The following is a 22,671-nucleotide window of genomic DNA, read 5'->3' on the forward strand; positions in this document are numbered from 1 at the left end:
AACCCCCAAATACAGATTGAGTTACCTGATTTTCTTATAAATTCTTCTTCTGGTACTCATTGTTCCAAGGACACCAGAACATGTTTATCTTAATCTCAGTCTGAAACCTGAATCGTATTTCTTTCAAAACATGTCAACTAGAGGGGCGCCTGGGTGACTCAGTGGGTTAAACCTCTGCCTTTGGCTCAGGTCATGATCTCAGGTTCCTGGGATAGAACCCTGCATCGGGCTCTCTGCTCAGTGGGGAGCCTGCTTCCTCTCCCTGCCTCTCTGCCTACTTGTGATCTGTCTGTCAAATAAATAAATAAAATCTTTAAAAAACAACAATACAAACAACACATGTCAACCAGAGAACTACGTAAATCAATGAAAACAACTTCTTAAAGCAAACAAACAAAAAAAATCCCTAAAATAAAATGGAACAGATTCAATTTTGCTTATTTGTTTTATTTTATTTTTATACTTATTTTACTGCCCTTGCACTTCAAGCTGGAATTATGAGTACACGTCTCAGATTATTTTAAGCAAATGAGAAAAGATTCATTACGCTATGAAAACAAATATCAAAATATCTCCTATGGTCGCAGTGTTCATATCTGCACATTTAACTATAATCCTGCATAGGATCGGTAATACTTGTGTGGTTTTTTTTTTCAATTGTTTGTAATTGGACTCATAAGATATGGAATTTTTCAATTTTTGAAGAACTGTCTAAAAAAATGAAGTAGCCGCCTCTCTCCAGTGTTGCATATAAAAGACCTCTTTGTCACCTTCTCCCATGGAATCGGAACAGACCAACCCTACCTTCTCTCCTCTAACAAGGTAATGATGGTTTGTCCTGGAAATAATCTGGCCCCAGGCAGCCTAGTGATTTTCCAGACAGAAGCAAAAGGAGAAAGCAGCGCGGAGAGGCTTTGTGTCCCTCTGCCGGGCGCCTGCAGCCGGCAGAACTGGGGGAAGTCTGCCACCTAGTGGAAGGTCGAGGCCAAGGCTGGTTTCTTGAAATCGTCTTTTGCCAGGGCCTCATGACTGTCAAGAACCGCTTCTATAAATGGAGCCCTGGGGCTGTAGCTTCGGTTCGGGACATGGTGTACTATCCAGAGAATACCCAGCACCATTTACAAACAATATGCAAACCCAAGACACAAAACGTTCCTTCCTACAAATGAAAACTACACAGTGGCGCCCTATATAAAGCCTCTTCATAAAGTGGTGCCTCATGAGGTATTGTTTTACTTAACCATCCCATCCCATTACCACAGTGGTTACTAATGTATTCTGGGTGTCTTTTCCTACACCGTGAAAACACAAGGTGGGAAGTATACTTAACCCCCATTATTATGATTAAAGTTGTACATGTGAATTTTCTGCACAGAGAAGGTTTTCCGGCTGTTCAAATCCATGCAGTAATTTATCCCAGTTTATGGATGCCATTCAAAAATGACTGACATTTTCAAATAAAGTTAAGAGACTGGGAGCTGGATCCCAGGCCAGGGCATGCAGATATGTTTGTGCTCTCTTGTTTTGGTCCCATTCCTCGCAGTATTCTAGTTTGCTTGATGTTTTAAATGCTTGTTTTAAATTTATGTTAAAGTAGCACATGTCTGCAGCCAATTACGCCAACTGTGCTCTTTCTCCATGGGGGCCCAGTGTGCCATGGCTGCAAATGGTAGCCTCCCTGGTAGTGTAAACAGCCTGTTGATTTTATGGGTTACCCGAAGGGACCTTGGAAATAGCCCTTTCCAGTAGACATTGAGGTCTGACAACTTGTTATCTCCAATCTAGGCTGCAGACAGGTATGTGGGGTACCTTTGGAAAGACCCAGGGCGCAGTAGCCAAGGTCTACATTGGTCAAGTCATCGTGTCCATCCGTACCAAGATGCAGAACAAGGAGCATGTGACTGAGGCCCTACACAGGGCCAAGTTCAAGTTCTCTGGCCACCAGAAGATCTAGATCTCCAAGAAGTGGGGCTTTACTAAGTTTAATGAGGATGAATTTGAAGACATGGTAGCTGAAAAGCGGCTCATCCCAAATGGCTGCAGGGTCAAATACATCCTTAATTGTGGCCCCTTGGACAAATGGAGGGCTCTGCACTCACAAGAACCTTGGCACTGCCCCCTCCCTATCCATGCCCACCAATACATCCTACTTCCTGACAAAAAATAAAGTAGCACATGGATAGGTACCTATTTGAAGGCATCAGTCCCCTGTTCTATCCCTTCCTTCTATAGTCCTATTCCTTAGAAGTAACTACTTGTTGGTTTGTTAAATGCTTCTTTTGCTATGTTTCTCCGTAATCTCAAAATAAAATGTGTTTGCTACTATGACCAGATCTATTGGTAGTGGACTATTTCAGTTTGTGTTCCCTCTGAAGTATACCACAAGGTAAGGTATTCCTGGACAGGATGGGGAAATACAATGAGGCAGGGAAGGAAGCCAGGAAAGGGTAGGCATCAAACCAGCTGCCACTACAGGAACCTAGAGTTAGAGCCCAGTGCAGAAATGGGAGCCAGTGAAAAACTGTGCGCAGTATCAGCAGTTTAGAGCTACTCTTGTCAAATGGGCAGCCAAGTGAGCTCCAGCGGCAGGAGGAACTCCAAAGCAAAGAAATGCAGAAGCCTAACTGGACACAGGGCCACTGTATGCAGTTGTGGTCAGGGTCAGGTATCCGGGCAGGGCACTGTTGGCACCCACTAAGGCCATCTTACCTAAATGGGCACGTCCCTAGCACACAGCCACCTCCCCTTCCCATCTTTCTGATTCATCATTTTTAGTCCTTCCTTGGAAACCTAAGTCACTTAGAGGATATACTAACAGCTTTCTTTTTTGTTTCCATCCACACTAAGCAGCATCCTCAAACATGAAGACTTTAGGTCCCCCATATTTCCCTTGAGCCCCTCCTCCTCTCTCCAACCTCTCTGCTTCTGATTATATTTGCTTTCTCATTTACCTTATTCAATAGCTCTATTTAAGTCCCAAACGCTCAGCCTATAGATTCTAAAAGCATACAGATGAGTTGGTACAGTATTTTTCACTGTAGAGCTAATGTTCTCTATCATTACATTTCCTTTGTATTTGAGCTCTTTTTTTATGTTTCCTGAAATTCTAACTACTAATTCTTGCTTCTTTTGTTTGCTTTTATTTTATATTGACATTTCCCCCTGACCTCTTGTGCCACTCAGGGATCAAGTACTCTTTTGAGCCCCTAGTTCTCTATAGGGTCTCTCTGCAAGCCCTCCATCAACCTGCTCCATTCTGGAGTCCTTCTCTCCACCTGCTGCCAGCTTGAGAGCCCCCGGTATTGCTTTCCCAAGATGGAGCCACTGTTGTCTGTATTCCATTCCCTCTTTTTTCTTGGTATTCTCACTTTGCTTGAATATATCCTAAAGAGCTGTGTGGGAAGTAAATTTCCTTTTACTTTGGGCATTGATTTTTCTTATCTTTAGCTTAGTAAATTAATGCTTTTAATTCTAAGTTAAAAGTCACTTTTCTACTTTCTAGGGTTACAGTTCCAAAATCTGATGTTTCTTATTCCTTTGCAGATGATCTGTGTCTCCCTGACTGCCTCAGAAGCTTTTAAGATTGTTTCTGGCTTTTCTAATTTCTTATATAATCTCATATTGCTTTTTACAGTTTTAAAGATTATAAAAGTAAAACATCTGTAAAGTATGGTGTTTTTTGGCTATGTTATGGATTTTTGTTGGTTTCGTACATACTGCTATCAAACTACAAAACACTACTGAGAGGTTTTTAAAATTAATACATGGAAAGGTATGCCTTTTTCATGGGTCAAAAAATGTAATTTCTCCCCAAATTAATCTATACATTCCATATAATACCCAATCAAATTTTCCACGGGCTTTATTGTAGATATTGAGAAGCTAATTCCAAATTTCTTATAGAAATGCAAGGGACCTAAAACAGCCAAATCAACCTTGAAAAAGAAGAATAATGTTGGATGATTTGCTGTACTTGATTTCAAGACGTACAAAGCCATGGTAACAAAAACTGTCATGCTGACTTAAAATACACAAGAAGATCAACAGAACAGAAGAGGGTCCAACAATAGAAGCACATCTCTATGGACAAGTAATTTTCAACAAGGTACAAAAGCTAGTCAGTAAGGAAAAAATGGTTCTTTCAACAAATGGCATGAGAACAACTGAATATCCATTTGCAAAACCATGAACTTTAAACTGTACCTTGCACCATATATTAAAAAATTAACCCCAAACAGGTCATAGACCCAAATTTAAAGACCTTTAAACTACAAAGCTTCTAGAAGCAACACAATGGAAAAATTTTGTGACTTTAGTTTAAGCAAAGGTTTCTTGGATACAATACTATTATTCATAAAGAACAAATTAATAAATTGGATTATATCAAAATTTAAAACTGAACAAATTGATAAACCAGACTACATCAAAATCAGAAACTGTTCTCCAAAGCCACAGCTATGGAAATGAAAAGACAAGCATCAGAGTGGGAGGAAATATTGGCAAACATATATATCTAATAAAGGACTTTTATGAAGAATATATAAGGAACTCTCACTCTTCAGTAATAAGGAAACAATTTTTTAAAATGGTCAAAAGACCTGAAGAAATACTTCAAAAAAATGAAACAAGAGTTTCTTAAGTTTTGACTTAGGTATATACCCATAAACACAGTGGAAAAAAAATTAGTGGCAAAAAAAAAAAAAATGCCTAAGAAAACGCTCAACATCATTATCATTATGGAAATTTTAAATTAATACCACAAGAAGATGGCACTACTCCTACTAGAAGGGTTAAAATTTTAAGACTGGCCACAAGTCAAGAATGTGAAGTAACAGCACACCTGGGGGGTGAGGAGGGGCGGGTCAGTTAAGCTTCTGCCTTTGGCTCAGATCATGAACTCAGGTCCTGGGCTCCACCCCTACATCCTGCTCCCTGCTCAGCAGATGTCATAGGCTTCCTCTTCCCCCTTCTCGTGCTCTCTCTTGCACTCTCCCTGTCAAATAAATAAATAAAATCTTAAAAAAAGAATGTGGAGTAACTACAACTCTCACTGATGGGAATATAAAATAGTAGAGAAACTTTGGTAAGCAGTTTGGCAATTTATGAAAAAGTTAAACATATGCTACCAGATGATCCAGTCATGCCACCCCCAGGTATTTACCCAAGAGAAATAAAAACATATGTCCAAAAAAGTTTGTACATCAATGTTCATAGCAGCTTTATTGTAATAGCTGGACACTGCTCTAACATCCATCAACAGGTCAGTGTCCATCAACAAACTGTAGAATATCCCTACAATGGAACACTGCTCAGCAAGAAAAAGAAATGGACTTGCAGCAACACAGAGGAACCAGTGTGCAGTCAAAGAAGCCAGACATTTATGTGAAATTTATAAAACGCAAGCTAATCTATAGTGATGGCGAGAAGGAAGATCAACAGTTTCCTAGTGGAGGAGGAAACTTTTAAGGCTCATGGTATGCTCATCGCCTGGATTGTATTTATAGGGATATACATATGTCAAAACTCATCAAATTATACATTTTAAATATGTGCAGTTTATTGTATCTCAATTATACACCAATCAGATTGTGTAAAAAATGTTACTTACAAGACTCAACTGGGTCTAAGACCTGCTTAAGAAGTTACAATGTCTAAATGTGATTCCTATAAATATCAGTTCACTTTTTTTCTTCAAAGCAATTCCATTTATAACATCCTCATTAATCTGTAGGTCCCCCTTGCCCACAAGGAATATGTTCCAAGACCCTCAGTGGATGCCGGGATCATACGGAACCCTCTTTATACTGTTTTTTTTTTCCTTCTTATCTGTAATACGTACGTGTGATAAAGTTTAATGTATAGTTTAGGCACAGTAAGACATTAACTAATAATAAATTAGGACAATTATAACAGTATACTGTAACAAAAGTTATGTGAATGTGGCCTCTATGAAAGTATCGGACTACACTCACCCTCCTTGCAGCGACGTGAGATAAGAAAATCCCTAGACACCCCGATGAAGCGCGGTGAATGACGTAGGCATTGCGACGGCGCAGAGTTAGACTACTTATTGACCTTCGTATGATTCGTCAGAAAGAGGGTCGTCTGCTCGTGGACCACCACCGACCGCACCACCACTGAAACTGCGGAAAGCGAAACCACAGATTGCTAAGGGGACGCTTACTATGCATATATTCCATATGGAATCAGCCTGATTTACATAATTCTTGGCTCACTTTGGAAGTCCTGGTTCAATAAAAATACCTGCCTTTGCTCTAAACGGAAATATGCACTGCAGTGGCTGACTTCTGACAGTGGGGGGAGCCTGGACAGTGCATTCTAACAGTATATTGGCAATTATGTACGTGCATTTAATTTACCCAACCAAAGCTGTCAGTATACCCGTGAGAGACGCAGTCAGCAAAGGATGCAGAGACAGTCCCTTCCTCCAATTAGAAGCACCAAGTCTATTGTATGGAAAAAAAAAAATGATACCTCTCAGAAGGAACATATAGTATTTGAATTAAAATTTATGTGAGTCAGGAGTAGAATCTTTGGACCCACCTGGCCGACGTAAACTTGGCTCGACCTCAGTTTGCATGTCATCATAATCTAGATCAACTGAAATTTAACAATCTTATTTGGGGCTATGTGAAAAACTAATACAAAGTAGACCATGGTGTTGAAAATTAAATTTAAAAATGGGTTTAAACAATTTATACTTTTTTAAAGATTTTATTTATTTGACAGAGAGAAAGAAAGAGAGCGAGCACAAGCAGGGGAAAGCAGCAGGCAGAGGGAGAAGCAGACTCCCCATTGAGCAGGGCTCCAACACAGGACTCTAGGATCATGACCTGAGCCAAAGGCAGATGCTTAAGTGACTGAGCCACCCAGGTGCCCCCAGTTTATACTTTTTAAATGGTGGTCACTAGGCTGCTGTGGGAAAAAGTCCCATGACCAGCACCTTCAAAGACTTGCTGTTGTAAGCCAAGTGTCATTATTTCACTGGTCCAGTGCTATTGCCACAAGAGGCAAAAAACAGCCTTCCTATTTCATTTTGCGAGGGATGATAGAAACTTAGAACTGTGTAAGTCCTCTGTTTGCAGTCAGGCAAGCAAAGGGTAGACTATGGCAAGAAATCCTTGGAAAATACGACTTCTGGGATGAGGTTCTTGGCCATTTGTCATGTGACTATCCATTAATCCAGAAACGGATGAGCTTGATTGTATTAGTGTTCCCAAAGCCTGTGCTATTTATTTCCAAAAAGATAATTTATGCAGTTCAACAAGAGAAAGCATGAAATGGAATGCAAAAGTCATAAATCTATTCTCTCTTTCCCTCTCTCTCCTCTCAGAAATTATGCGTGGTTGATACTTGCAATGCCTGTATTGGAGAACCATATTTATGGTTCCTGGTGCCCCAAATAGACAAATCTGTAATTGAATAACATCATGAGCAATTACTAGTTATAAACAAGGATGTCAGTTCGCTTCTTACCCTAAAGGCCTGTCCACAGAGTTGTACCAAAGCCAACTCTCATGCTCCTTTTGCCCAGGTTTCCTCCAAGGGGAAGTCCACCGTGGGGAATTCTGAAAAGCGGAGGGAATACCTCACCAGCAGTTACCATCTGATTATTAGTTAATAGTACCATGAAAAAAAAAAAATAGGGGGTGCCTGAGTGGCTCAGTAAATTAAGTGTGTGCCTTTGGGTCAGGTCATGATCCCAGGGTCCTGGCAGGTCCCCCCATCTGGCTTCCTGCTCAGTCAGGAGTCTCTTCACCCTCTGCCCCTCCCCCTGCTTGTACTCACTCTCTCTCTTTCAAATAAATAAGTAAAATCCTTAAAAAAAAATTAAAACTTTGCTGAATAACCGTTTTGACCAGTGTATGTCTCTTGATGTTCTGAATCTTTTTGCTCATGCCTTATATGAAGAATAAGTGAATTATTAAGGCTTGGTATAGAGGGGAAAGTCTCCCATAATCTCTGGCCAAAATTCTCTAAAATAATAATCATACATTTCTATTAGTCACATGCAGATAAAAAAGGCAAAATTTTCAAGCTACAGCAAAATTCATCAATTGTCTATTCTTTCCTCTCCTTAACAGTTTTATTACCTTACAGAAGCTTTTCTCATATCTTTCCAGGAAGAGTATCTTAATGAATAGTAAAGTAGGACAGGAACAATATTAGAACAACAGAGATCACAAGTGAATAGGCTTTAAAAATTCTTCCTCACCTTTGGTTTTCTTCCAGATTCTTCTACTGTAAAATTCTCAAGTACCTGACTCATTAATACTACCTACGCTTGCACCTTATCATCTGTATTCCCTATGTTATCCAAAACAAAAGATTCAGAAACAGTTCTAGACTCCAAGTTATTCTTTTCCCCATTACAACTAATTTTTCCCTGTCTTTCCTATCTCGTCCCAAGCCCTTGGAAAGTGTTGACTCTCAGTGACAATGCTAACTTTTCCATTTGGACATTGTTGAACTGTCTGGCTATGAAGCTACATTGCCATACATCAATAAAGTTGTAAGGATTTAGAGATTTAGTAGGTGGAACAATGTGGTGTCTCACCTGTACAGAGCCCCTGCCCCATAGAATAAGGAGGCTTACTCCTGAGAGAGAGGGCCAAGGGACAAGAGGGAGTTAGAGAGCCGGATAGCAGGATAACCTAGGGAAATATTAACCTGTTTCTATTCCCCTATATGTTCCCTTTCATCTCACTTCAGGCAAGGAGGTGAGTCTTTAGCATTTCTTTCCTGAGTAATTTTTATTTATTTTAATTTTTTAAAAGATTTCATTTGTTAAAGAGAGAGCACGGGTGCATGTGAGCAGAAGGGAGGAGGGAGAGAGACAGGCAGATTCCATGCTGAGGGCAGAGCCCAGCTTGGGGCTCCATTCCACGACCCTGAGATCACAACCTGAGCCAAAACAAGAGTCAGATGCCCAACTGACTGAGCCACCAAGGCGCCCCTCCTTGCGTGAGTTTTAAAAGCAGAAAATAGAAGTCACTTTGATTAGTCTCTTGTGTCTTCTGCAAACATCTAAATTACCTACAGAAAGGATGCTAGGAGCCCCAGGGGGTATAAAGACAAATACCTTTTTATTTTTTTTAAAGATTATTTATTTATTTATTTGAATAAATAAATAGAGAGAGAGATCACAAGTAGGCAGAGAGGCAGGCAGAGAGAGAGGGAGAAGTAGGCCTCCTGAGAGCCCGAGGTAGGGCTTGATCCCAGAACCTTGAGATCAAGACCTGAGCCGAAAGCAGAAGCTTTTGCCCACCAAGCCACCCAGGCACCCCAAGACGAATGCTTTTAAGACCAAAGAGAAAAAGAGGTAAACTCAGAGGATGGGAAAGAGATAAAGATTGGTGGGTCCCGGGGTTAAGAGAGATTTACATTTGACTTCTTAGCCCTTCAGAATGGAAATGCTGGACACCAAGTACAAATGGCCCATGTGTTCCCATCTACACCCATGCCAAGCATGGCACAGATGCAGACCATGACCCAGAGGGACCAAGACCCCAGGCACAACACTGTGTGGTGAAGAAGCTTCCAGATGCATTTAAGCTAATACAAAGAAAATTAGGAAATGTCATGTTTTCTGCACAACCCATTTGGTGCACTAAGAGTCATGTGTGGACCTCTTGTGGGGTATGACTGATGCATACCTGTAGCCCACACTGATTATAGGGCTGGAATTTAACCAATTTCATCATGAGTCCATGGTCCTTACTGTTTTGTAGAACTTGTATAAAGAGACGAATATGAACTTTTGGAAAACATAACTGATGAACGAATACTGAGGGTGTGTGGTAAGTTTAAGTTTGAAAGAGTACTTAAGAATATTTTAAAATTCCTGGCCAGATCAGTGCCTTTTTCAGGAGTAACAAAATACAGATCACTTCTTTGTTACTGTTATCTTGGCTTTGTGGAAGTGGATTCAAAGCAGGACATATCAAACAACAAAAAATAAAAGTACTATTCCCAATATTGTACAACTTGTAAAAATTATAAACAAATAAACCCTGGGCAGATACAGGATGGTCAGAGAAAGGATGTGAAGAGAACTTGCTAGTTTGCCGAGATTGAAGTTCTCTGTAATTCTCAGGAAAATAATCTAGAAAGATTTTAAGATCTCTGATTTCTTTACTTTTTTAAGTTCTCAAAAAAAAAAAAAAAAAATTAAAAATCTCCCCGGAGAGGGAGAGGCATACAGCAGCCAGGAGACATGGTACCTGGGGAAGTGACCAATGTGTTAGACTGCAGTGGAGACAACTGTGGCAACGGATGTGAAGGTGACCAGAAACAGCGGCCCGTCTTCCAGCATTTCCAATGAGAAAGCCCCACCCGCAAAGGAGAGACATGTAAGTCTTGTCCTGGAGTCCTGGAGAGTGAGAAACAGAGAAGGGCTCAGCTGATATGCCTCTCGTGGTAGCCCTGGGGCTGTTTAGCTCACACCCTCCCCCCTTTGCTGGCCCAGCTTTGCTCCAGCCATACATGAGGCCTGCATCTGCATCTTTTTTTTACCAGGAATGCCCTCCCTAGATGTACATTCCTGTATGTCTTCTGGGTCTTTACTCAAATAGCACCTTTGTAGTCAGGCCTTCTCTATCTCAAATTACAGTCCCAACCCCAGCACTGCCTTCTGCACTTAACCCCCTTTGCAATATCACATATTTTACTCATTGTGTGTCTTGTCTGTCTCTTGCCTCTAGGGTTCTCTGCAAAGAAAGGCACTATGTCTTTTGTTCAGTGCTGTCTTCAGCCCCTAAAAGTGTCTGGCATCAAGTACATGTTTAATAAATGCTGAAATGAAAAATGAGCACGTTTGTGTGTGTGTGTGTTTTTTTTTTAAGATTGTATTTATTTATTTGACAGAGAGAGAGAGAGAGAGAGAGATCACAAGTAGGCAGAGAGGCAGGCAGAGAGAGGGGGAAGCAGGCTCACTGCTGAGCAAGAGCCCGATGCGGGGCTCGATCCCAGGACGCTGAGATCATGACCTGAGCCGAAGGCAGAGGCTTAACCCACTGAGCCACCCAGGTGTCCCAGCACATATGTTTCTACAGAATAAATGCCCAAGTAGCCTGGGCTTGGGGTACTTCTGTTTTCACAGCAAACAATGTTGCAGTGGCTGTGGCCGAGCAGCTGAGTATACAGCCAGGGGGCCTGCTGCCAACCAGGGAACATGCATGTCTGGTAAAAAAAAAAAATTAAAATTGAAAAACAAACAAACAGCAAACAGAAACAAAACCCACACACAAGAACAAAAAAATCATGTCTCATACCAGTTACAGGGATGTGAATGGGCATCTTCAATCACGCAGGGCCAGAGGGCCCCAGTGGGTCCAGGCTGGGGCAGCTTGGACTTCAGCTCAGCTCTGTCCTATACAGGAGGGAGAAAGCAGGTGGACCATGGCAGGGCACACGCTCTCCAAGAGCTGTCTAAATAAGCTCTGTCCACTCCATTCTCCTCCCAACAAGGGGATACAGCAAAGCACCCTCCTGTGGTGCACATCTCAACCACAACAACAACAAACTCCATAACAAAAGGGCTGGTAAAATTACTATCTGGGAGAGGAAAACCACACCACACTTTTATATGTGTCCTGATGTACAGCTCAAAGAACAAAATAGCGTAATATATAATCCCTGTTTGCGTGAAGGTTATTCTCTTGGTGTGCAAACAAGACTGAGAAATAAATCCAGCAGCATTTTTCTAACAAAGGGTCCCATACAGCAGACAGAGAATGGCTGATAATATGTTTATTCCTGGAGTCTGGCTGGCATTTGAGTTGGAATGCAGAAATTTTTTTGCAGTCTTAGTATTATTTTTATTTTTTTAAAATCAGATTTGTAATCTGCATTGTAAAGATTTTATTTATTTATTTGACAGAGATCACAAACAGAAGGAGAGGCAGTGGGGGGTATGGGGAAGAAGGCTCCCTGCTGAGCAGAGAGCTTGACTCAGGGTCCATCCCAGGACCCTGGGATCATATCCTGAGCTGAAGGCAGAGGCATTAACCCACTGAGCCACCCAGGCGCCCCTGTAATCTGCATTGTAAAAAAAAATGTTCAATCACTTACCAGTAAACTGACTTAGCTCTGCTTCCCATGGCTTCCAGACAAACTGATTTGCCACCAAGTTGTGTCAAGAAATCCCACGATTTTGAATTCACCCTGACACTGTGAACCCCCAGAGGTGTAACCCTAACTAGTAAATGTGGAATTCGGATGTTAGGAAAAACATCATCTTATGCCAAAATATATGACAGAGACAACTGCTATGGATATTCAGGAAAAGCCAAAATATTTGGGAAGGTTATATGGAGTCAGATGTGAAAACAATTATTCAAACTGCTGCCAGGGATAGAAGCTGTAAGATACAGACCTGTTTTTTTTTTTTTTTTTTTTTTTTTAAATGAGGAAACGAGTCATTTTTAAAACAAATATATAGCTTTTTTTTTTTTTTTTTTTAATATAAATGGAAAGTACATATGCAGTAATACCGGAAATAAACATCTTCAACTCTGGGCTCTTTTTGAAAGACACAAGATGATTTTTTCAAAAGATACAAGATGCATGGATAAATCACATTCATACCTTACAATGTTAAGTAGCAAAAAAATTAAGTTCATAATAAACAATGACTGCTTTTCAGTAGCTTGAAATTCTAGTCATTCATTTCATAATTCTCATGAGTAAAAAAAGGAAAAGCTAATCATGTACCTTAATATTGTCATTTCTGGATTACTCAATAGTATAAACAACTCTGAAGAAAAAAGAGAGTCCTGTGTTTATCACAGGTATAATAAAAATAAAAAGATATTTATCAAGCATAACTAATGTATTAAAAACTGTATTTTAGGATAATGTTTCATAAACACAACTCCAACATTTCTCTTCAGTTCAGGAAAAATAAGAGGTAGGTTCAAGTAAAGTAAGTGCCTATTACATCACTGGATTTTCACTAAAATGTTGGCAATTTATAACAGAAACCACTAGAAATCAAACGTGAGTTTAGGAACTAAACTGAAAAGCTACAGAACAACTTTGACTAATAAATATCTAAGTCTTAATCACACAAATCAAAACAAGATGGTTGACTACAAAAATGTTTTAGTAAAATAAAAAATATGTTATCAATATTATGAATTTTCTATATTATAACATGTTCCTAAAACTGGGGGCAAGAGGGAATATGAATTATATGTTTATAACTTGGGCCTTTCATTTAAATGTAGGTACCTAATACATAACATTGATATATACTACTACTAAAATGTACTAATCTCCTAGGTTTGTGCTGTCCAAATTGAGAACTGCAGGCTCAAACAAATTCAACAGTGTGGGGGAAATGAAAATATCATTCACCCATGATCAACCTACCCATGTAATTAAGAAATGTCAGATTACTAATAATGCACCCTAGAAGCTTTCCTGATTAAAACAGAATCTGACTCAAGTAGGAAACAAAGGACAAAGAGAGATGCTCTGAAGAAGCTGACATAAATAAGAGGGTTTTGTCTCCTGGTGCTTTTCAAAGTAATGACAGAATAAATAGAATCTTTCAAATAAGTTGCCTTGTGTTGATAATTTAACAGTAATATACTGACAATCAGTGTGCCATTCCAGGAACCAAATAACCGTGCAAGGAAAATGGAAAAGGGCCCGCTGAAATAAATATTATTTCATCACTCCTCCTTATACAGTATTTGCATGTCCTGGAATTCTGCCACTTAAGTTCTTCCTCATTCAGCTTCAAGAAAGATAAGGATAGAAGCCCTATACTTATTTGGCTGCTGTAAGATATGTTTTCATGCAATGATTTTCTACTAATGGTTCTACAAGGAAATTTTTTTTTTTTTTTAAAGATCTTATTTATTTATTTGACAGAGAGAGACTACAAGTAGGCAGAGAGGCAGGCAGAGAGAGAGAGGAGGAAGCAGGCTCCCTGCTGAGCAGAGAGCCGGATGCGGGACTAGATCCCAGGACCCTGAGATCATGACCTGAGCCGAAGGCAGCAGCTTAACCCACTGAGCCACCCAGGCGCCCTCTACAAGGAAATTTTAAGCAGTCTATAAAGACATTCCAAATACATAAAACAACTCAAGTTTCAAGTTTTTCTGATCATTTTGTTTTGTACAAAAAGACACTTAAGTTTTAAGGAACTGGCATGTACTTGAACCAACCAAAATAAAGATTAGTGATTTATAATTATCACATAAAACATATTTAATTCGAGCAATACATTTTTCAGATTTAGGACTCAGGGCCTAGATGTATAGAAAGGTACTAATAAGAAAAGATAAAATACAATTTTTCTGGCCTTTTCAAAATTGTATGAGCTTATCAAAACTATGATTTTTGACATTTCTATATATATATATAAAATTGAGCCCAAATGTTTGAAATAATCATTGATATGCTCTTCCTTTTTTTGGTGAGAAATAAAGGCCTTCTTTTGCTATACACTTGTAATTCTTGGAGGAAAAGTCACTCCAGAGATTGTTGAAAATTTCAAAAATCATGCTAAAGCAAAAAATTCAACATGTCATTTCTGGGATACTCCTAAAGTTTGCTTCATATTTTCATAAACCACATAACTGATGCCCACAGCAGGGAGCACCTTCATGAAGTTTGGAGTGATGCCTCTGTAAAGTCCTGGGATTCCTTCTTTAGAAACTATCCGTCGAAAAAGGCCAACCATGTTCATCTGTTTGTTTCCTTCTATCATGGCTAGAAAAAAAAAAAGAAGAGAAAAGAAACCAGGGTAATTTAATATTCAAGCATGCTTTGTTATTACTGTCATACATAATTATGATTCCAAATGACATGCGAGAATATAATGAAAGGATAATATTTATTCCAAGGGGCTCAAGAAAGTACCCCTTTATGTAATTCTCCTTGCAGGGCACCTGAGAGTAAGGTCCATAATTATAATAACAATGATAACAACGGTTACATGTTGAGTGATTATCATGTGTTAGATACTGGGCTAGTTACCTTATCCACCAATTCTGCTAGGTAAGTATTATAGCCATTTTATAAATGAGGAATTGGAGGCTTAGAAAGATGGAAAAACTTGGCCTGGTCCACTTAGCTAGTAAGGGGAGAACTGAGAGCCGATAGTCTTTCTGACTCCAAAGTTCACGTACTTTCTCGAGCCCTGCATTGCCTCCTCATTAATCACACACTGAAAAGAGAGTAGTTCAATCCTGGGAATTAAGGGGAGCAAGGGGAACACTCTGGGGAACTTGGGAAAATGTAGGGTGCCAGGGCGGTGCAAAAGACCTCAAGAGGCAAGAAAGAGGGTAAGGGGAAGCCCATGTTTCTGGCACAACAAAGACGGGGGGGAACATGCAGGTGCTAGGGGACACTGCTGACCATCTGCATGGTTATTACACAGAGGGCACCCAGGGGCAGGAGGCAGAGAAATAAAGTGGGGCCAGATTACTACAGGCTTTGAAAGTCCCACCAAGAACCTCAGAATTTATTTGGAAGACACTGGAGATCACAAAGGTTACTGCACAGGCATAGAAGGATCGGAACTTGACTTTAAAAACAACAGCCTTGTGGCCCACAAGAGGACTGAAGTGGAGTTGGCATACGGGAGCAGAGGGATTGCCAGGTGATGCTGCCAATCAGAAAGCCTGGGTTTGAAGTCTAGCTTCACTATTTACCAAACGTATAACCTTAAGGAAGTTACTTAATCTCTCTTTGCCCCAGTTACTCATCTACAAAATGCAGAGGATATTAGTATCAATCTCAAAGATGGCTGTGATGGTTAAATGAGAGAATACATAGTATTTGGTTACTATGTTGCATTTTTCTCTCCAGCCACACGGTCTTTTGGTGCCTCAAACAGTCCCCATTTCCCCTGCCTTAGTGCCTTCACAAATACTTTTCCTTGGGCTAGAATGCTCTTTCTTTTCCACCCATCTTTGCCCAGCTAACTCCCACCTGTCTTTCCAGGAGGAGCTTAAATGATAACGTTCTCAGGCTCCCAAGTAAGGTTTGGGATCCTTGTTCTGTGCTTCCTCTACAAAGCATGTTAATAAGGTTGTTTACTTGTTGATCCTATGTTTTCTCCACTCAGCAAAGGCAGGGACAACATCTGTCTTGTGGACTGTTCTAACCCTAGAGTCTGGCAGACTTTCCAACACCTGACCATGGGGCTCTAGAAGTAGTCATTAAATAATGAGTGATGACTTGGTTGGGGGTGGGAGTCGTTGGTACCTGGAAGAGAGACTGGATATAGAGCTGTAGATACCCAGGGGGCACTATTTAAAGAAATGGCAGTGGGTGAGTGAGACTGGCCAGCAAAAGAGCCAAAAAGAAAAGAAATGCACTGTGGACGCTGAGAAACAAACTGAGGGTTTTAGAAGGGAGGGGGGTGGGGGAATGGGTGAGCCCAGTGATGGGTATTAAGGAGGACATGTATTGCACGGAGCACTGGGTGTTATACACAAACAATGAATCATGGAACACTACATCAAAAACTAATCTTGTATGGTGACTAACAGAAAACAATTGAAAAGAAAAGAAAAGAAAAGAAAAGAAAAGAAAAGAAAGTTACAGGCTACATATTTTAAATAGCAATAAAAGCCAGCAAGGCTTAGGAAAAGAGAATACTCAATGAGCTGGCAGAAGAGCCAGGAGGACACAGTGTAATCAAAGCCAAGGGAGGGGCTTCTGGGTGACTCAGCCATCTGACTCTTGATTTCAGCTCAGGTCATGATCTCAGGGTCGTAAGTTCTAGCCCCACATCAGGCTCCCTGCTCAGTACAGAGTCCACTTGGGTTTCTCTTTCCCTCTGCCTCTCCTCCCACTGCCATATGTTCTCTCTCTCAAGTAAATAAATCAATCTTTAAAAAAAAAAAAACAAAAAACAAAAAACAAAACCCACCTTGAGCCTGCATGCGTGTTCTCACCAAAGCCAAGGGGTAGCTGGCCAGCTGGCCACAGGTGCTGGATAAAGCACCACACCCCAGCAGCACTACAACTCCTGGGTTTACAGTGTCTTTGGCATAATTATCCAGCCAATGGGACTTCAAGAGCTGCCACAGAAATAGGAAAGAAGAAAAATAGTGAACAACCAACTCAACAACAGCTCTCACTCAGCATGAACACTTTCTTAGCCACTCTTGTCCTTAGGAGAGACGGACCACATTTCTGCAAGATCAAGGGGTACACTCCCAGGAGCAGCAGTCCCTGGAGGAGGCACCAGCTCTGCAGGGAGCAGAGAGGTGGGGGCGGGCGGAGCTAGTGGGGATCCAGAACACCTGAGTTTTGCACTGGTTGCTCCTTGTCTTCCAAACTAATGTTAAGATCAACAGCACTCCAAACACAGTATCTCAAGAACATTTCTTACACTGAGTATTAATAAAAACAATATAATTCTACTAATTGCATCAATTTTATACTTTACACATATATTTCATTTTGTTGTTTCCCTGAGGTGGAACTATTCTTCCAATTTTAGAAACAAGGGAAAGGAGTCTCAGTGGCATTTTTTTTTTTTTTTTTAGATTTTACATATTTATTTGACAGAGAGAAATAGTGAGAGAGGGAACACAACAAGCAGGGGGAGTGGGAGAGGGAGAGGCAGGCCTCCCGCTGAGCAGGGAGCCCGATGTAGGGCTTGAGCCCAGGACCCTGGGATCATGACCTGAACTGAAGGCAGATGCTTAACCAACTGAGCCACCCAGGCACCCCTCAGTGGAATATTTTTTAACAAGGGTGCAGAATCAACGGTATTAGTCTCCAGGCTGTGCCTTTGCCCCGATTAGCCTACATCCTTGTATTTCCATTGGAAGGCGATGATTGAAAGTAACTGTATAAAATATACTAATCCACTTTTTAAATATATGATATTTTAAGTATAAAAATCTATGCTAACATGCGGGGGAAGTAATTGTTATGCTAGTGCAAGCAAAGTAATATACTACCTAAAGCAATCTACAGATTCAATGCAATCTCTACTCAAATCCTCATGGCAATTTTGTTTTTAAAGATTTTATTTATTTGCTTGACAGAGAGAGGGAACACAAGCAGGGGGTTGTGGGAGAGGAAGTAGGCCTGCCACTGAGCAGGGACCCCTTTGTGGGACTCAATCCCAGGACTCTGGGATCATGACCTGCGCCCAGGCAGATGCTTCACTGACTGAGCCACCCAGGCACCACAACCCCATGATAATTTTTGAAGAAAAAGAGAAAACCACCCTAAAATTCATATGGAATCTCAAGGGACCCCACTGAGCCAAAATAATCTCAGAAAAGAAGATTAACTCGGAGGCCTCATATTCCCTGATTTCAACAGATACTACAAAGCAGGGCGCCTGGGTGGCTCAGCCGAAAGCCTCTGCCCTAGGCTCAGGTCATGATCTCAGGGTCCTGGGATCGAGCCCTGCATTGGGCTCTCTGCTCAGCAGGGAGCCTGCTTCTCCCTTTCCTTCTGTCTGCTGCTCTGCCTACTTGTGCTCTCTCTGTCAAATAAATAAAAAAAATCTTAAAAAAAAAAATAGATACCACAAAGCAACAGTAATCAGACAGTGTAGTACTGCCATAAAGACAGATACACAGATCAATGGAACAAAACAGTCCATAAATAAAGTCTTGAATATATGGCCAAATGATCAACAAGACTATGCACTGGAAAAAGAAGTCTCTGCAGCAAATGTTGTGGGGAAAATTGAATATCTACATGCAAAAGGATAAAGTTGGGCCTTTACCTTACACTATGTACAAAAATTAACTCAAAATGGATTAAAGACCTAAACAGAAGACTTAATACTTTAAAACTCCTAGGAGAAAACATAGGACAAAATCTTCCAGGCAATGAATTAGGCAATGATTTCTTGGACATTAAAAGCATAGGCAATAAAATAAAAAACAGATAAAAGAACTTCACCAACTTAAAACAATCAGCAGGGTGATAAGGCAGTTTATGGAATGGGAGAATGTATTTGTAAACCACATATCTGATAAGGGGTTAATACCTAAAATACATAAAGAACTCCGAAAACAACAATTTAAAAAATTAAAAATGGGCAAAGGCAACAGATATATGAAAAGAGACTCAACATCACTAATCATCAGGGAAATGCAAATTACAATTATAATGAAATATCACCTTACACCTGTTAGAATGACTAGGATAAAAAAGACAAGAAATAGGGGCTCATGGGTGGCTCAGTCAGGTAAGCATCTGACACCTGATTTGGCTCAGGTCATGATTTCAGGGTTATGAAATTGAGTCCTGCATCGGGCTCCATGCTTGATGTGGAACCTGCTTAAGATTCTCTTCCTTTTCCTCTGCCCCTCTGCCTATCCCAACAGCTCATACACGAAGAGAAGAGAAGAGAAGGGAAGAGAAGAAAGAAACAAACGAAAGAGCAAGTATTGGTGAGGAATTGGCACAAGAGAAACCTTCATGCGCTGTTGGTGAGAATGTAAACTGGTGCAGCCACTAAGGAAAACAGTGCAGAGGTTTCTCAAAAAATTAAAAATAGGATTACCATACAATCCAGCAATTCCACTACTGGGTATTTACCCAAAGAAAATGAAAACACTAATTCATAGCCCTATATTTACTGCAGCATTATTGACAATAACTAAGATAGGAAGCAACCTAAATGTCCATGGATAGATGAATTGATAAAGAAGATATGGGGTGTGTGTGTACATGCATATGCACGCACGCATGCACACACACACACACACACACACACACACACACACACACAGGAATTTTACTCAGCTGTAAAACTAAGGTATTACCATTTGCAACAATATGAATGGACCTAGAGAGTATGATGAGGGTATTAAGTGAAATAAGTCTGACAAAGAAAGACACATACCATATGATTTCATTTATATGTGGAATCTAAAAAGCAAAACAAATGAACAACCCCCCCCCCCAAAAAAAAAAAGCAGAAGCAAACTCTTAAATACAGAAAACAAATTGATAGTTGTCAGAGGGGAGGAGAAAGGAAGGGAAGGGATGGGTAAAATGAGTGAAGGGGAAGGGGAGGTACAGGCTTCCAGTTACAGAATGAGGAAGTCATGGGGATGAAAGGTACTGCACAAGGGATACAGTCGATGGCACTATACACGTGTCATATGGTGACAGATGGAAGCTACATCTGCGGTGAGCACAGCATAACATATCGAGTTGGTGAATCACTATGCTGTACACCTAAAACCAATATAACACTGTGCCTCAACTATACTTCAACCAAAAATTGGCAAAAAATGTTGCCATTTCTCCAAAAAGGTATATAAATGGACAACAAGCATATGAAAAGATGTTCAACCCCACATATTATAAAAGAAATACAAATCAAAAGCATAATAAGATACTGCCTTCCATCTATCAGGATGGTCACTATTAAAAAAAAAATAGTTTCTTCTATCAAGCGTTAACAAGGATGTAGAGAAATTAGAATTCTTGTGTACTGTTGGTAGGATGAAATAGGGTACAACTACCATGGAAATCAGATTGAAATCAGTTTGACAGTTCCTCAAAAAGCTTAAAATAAATTTACCATAGGACCCAGCAATTCTATACCTCAGGATATACGCAAAGGAATTGAAAGCAGAGACTTCACCAGATACTCATATACTCATTGCCAATATTCACTGCAGCATTATTCACCAAAGCCAAAAAAAAAAAAAAAAAAAAAAAAAAAAACCCCAAAACCCAAGTATCTACCAACAAATGAACAGATAAGCAAAATGTGGTATATACACCAAATGAAATATTATTCGGCCAATAGGAATGAGGTTCTGACACATGCTACAATATGGACAAACCCTGAAAACATTATGCTAAGTAAAATAAGCCAGACAAAAAAGGACAATTACTATAAGATTCTACTTGTATGAAATAACTAGAATGGATGATTCATAGAGACAAAAAGTAAATTAGTGGTTACCAGGGGCTGGTGGGGGAAGGGAGAGTAGAGAATTATTTCAATACAGTTAATGGAGTTTATGTTTGGAATCATGAAAAAGTATTAGAAATGGGGGCATCTTGGTGGCTCAGTTAACGGTTAAGCCTCAGTCACATCAGGCTCCCTGCTTGAGGAGGAGTCTGCTGCTCCCCCTGCTTGCACTAACTCAACTCTTGCTCTCAATAAATAAATAAAATACTTTAAAAAAAGTATTGGAAATAGATTATGATCTATTTGGATGTGACAGGACACTGTGAATGTAATTAACATCCTTGAATTGTACCCTTAAAAATGGTTAAAATAGCAAATATTATGCTACATACATTTTACCACAATTTTTAAATTAAATTTTAAATTCCAAAGGCCACTTAATTGTACACTTTAAATGAGTGAAATGTATAGTGTGTAAGTTATATTCTAATAAAGCTATTTGCATTCCATGTTCCATCCCTTCCCTCCACTATAGAATTATTTCCACCACAGCACAGTTAGTTCCCTTACACTGTGACTTAGCAGCTGGTTTGTCGTCCTCCCCAACCAAAACTTCAGTTTTTATTATTTTATTTTATTTTTTTAAAGATTTTATTTATTTATTTGACAGAGAGAGATCACAAGTAGGCAGAGAGGCAGGCAGAGAGAGAGGAGGAAGCGGGCTCCCCGCAGGGCAGAGACCCTGACATGGGGCTCGATCCTGGGATCCTGGGATCATGACCTGAGCCAAAAACTTCAGTTTTTTAAAGGCAAAAACTGAGACTGTTTGTCAGATTCATAAATTATTAAATGGTTTAAATGGCAGAGTTGATCCAAGATGTGCAGTCTAAGTTGTCTTTTCAGTGCCAGGGATGAATCTGTGCCATCCACATCAGTCTCTTGGCTTTATTTATGATGGCAGATTTTAACAAATCAAAGAAAATGTGCCCTCTCCCCTCAAAAAAAAAAAAAAAATATCCCTAGTACCATCTCCTAAGCTGAACAAATATATATTACATTATAATTATATAACAATTAACAATTACATTATATAACATGAATTTAGGCTCTTCCTTAATAAACATAATTAATAGGGAAATCTGATACAGAGGTGACCAAAGGCATATGAGTTTCATATTCAAGGTACTTAAAAAAATTGATCAAATAACACACCCCTGAATCTACTTTGAGCGACAAATTATTTCCTGGTATATATGGGCTTCTTTATATAAAGTCGAATTCTAACAATAAGAACTATTTAATTACATTTTCAGATTCAGAAGATTGCTACAGACTTACCTCATACACAGCAAGATCTATACCTGCATAAGGTATGATGCCTAATAAGTTGGGAACATAACCTTTGTAAAAAGCTCCCATGCCTTCGTGTTTCAAAATCTTCTTGGCACAATCGAATATTCCAGAATATTGTCCTGTTTTGCCTACAGCCAGCCTGGTTTTCATAACCTAGTTATAAAAGAATGTAACAAATACTATCATTTATATTAATTCAATCATCATGGAAGTCAAAGGAAGTGATTTTACAGAGAATAAATACCTAGCACATACTGTCTCTCAAATGACTGCCCAATTTGTTGAAGTGTTATCCCTCACATAGAATGTCTACTGAATTCGGGGCTAACACCAGAGCCAAGAAGATCTGTTTATTGTAAAGAGGATCTGAATGAGGGCACAGAAAATAGCAAATAATTTACAGATGTCTTAAAATTGACTGCTGA

The 22,671-nt window shown here is 39.8% G+C and overlaps 1 protein-coding gene, 1 long non-coding RNA gene and 1 other non-coding gene across 3 annotated transcripts in view; 1 reads left to right on the forward strand and 2 right to left on the reverse strand.

Annotated features, from left to right (window-relative positions):
- The first annotated feature begins 1,604 nt into the window (after window positions 1-1,604).
- On the forward strand, window positions 1,605-1,738 carry LOC131810690 (small nucleolar RNA SNORA70). The gene has a single exon (XR_009345669.1). It is a non-coding gene; the product is annotated as a small nucleolar RNA SNORA70 (small nucleolar RNA).
- Window positions 1,739-4,821: 3,083 nt separating this feature from the next.
- LOC131809247 (uncharacterized) lies at window positions 4,822-10,806 on the reverse strand. The gene is made up of 3 exons (XR_009345097.1): window positions 10,245-10,806; window positions 5,973-6,143; window positions 4,822-4,993 (listed from the first exon to the last, which is right to left on the reverse strand). It is a non-coding gene; the product is annotated as an uncharacterized LOC131809247 (long non-coding RNA).
- Window positions 10,807-14,203: 3,397 nt separating this feature from the next.
- Window positions 14,204-22,671, reverse strand: part of LOC131809245 (mitochondrial adenyl nucleotide antiporter SLC25A24) — a 48,094-nt gene continuing 39,626 nt past the window's right edge. The window contains exons 8-10 of the mRNA XM_059136090.1: window positions 22,232-22,399; window positions 16,916-17,066; window positions 14,204-14,745 (exon numbers count right to left, since the gene is read on the reverse strand). Coding sequence (XP_058992073.1) covers window positions 14,561-14,745; window positions 16,916-17,066; window positions 22,232-22,399 — 504 coding nt within the window. The 3' untranslated portion in view covers window positions 14,204-14,560. The remainder of the gene's footprint in view (window positions 14,746-16,915; window positions 17,067-22,231; window positions 22,400-22,671) is intronic.

Source organism: Mustela lutreola, chromosome 10 (assembly GCF_030435805.1).
Source record: "Mustela lutreola isolate mMusLut2 chromosome 10, mMusLut2.pri, whole genome shotgun sequence".
Classification (NCBI taxonomy): Eukaryota; Metazoa; Chordata; class Mammalia; order Carnivora; family Mustelidae; genus Mustela; species Mustela lutreola.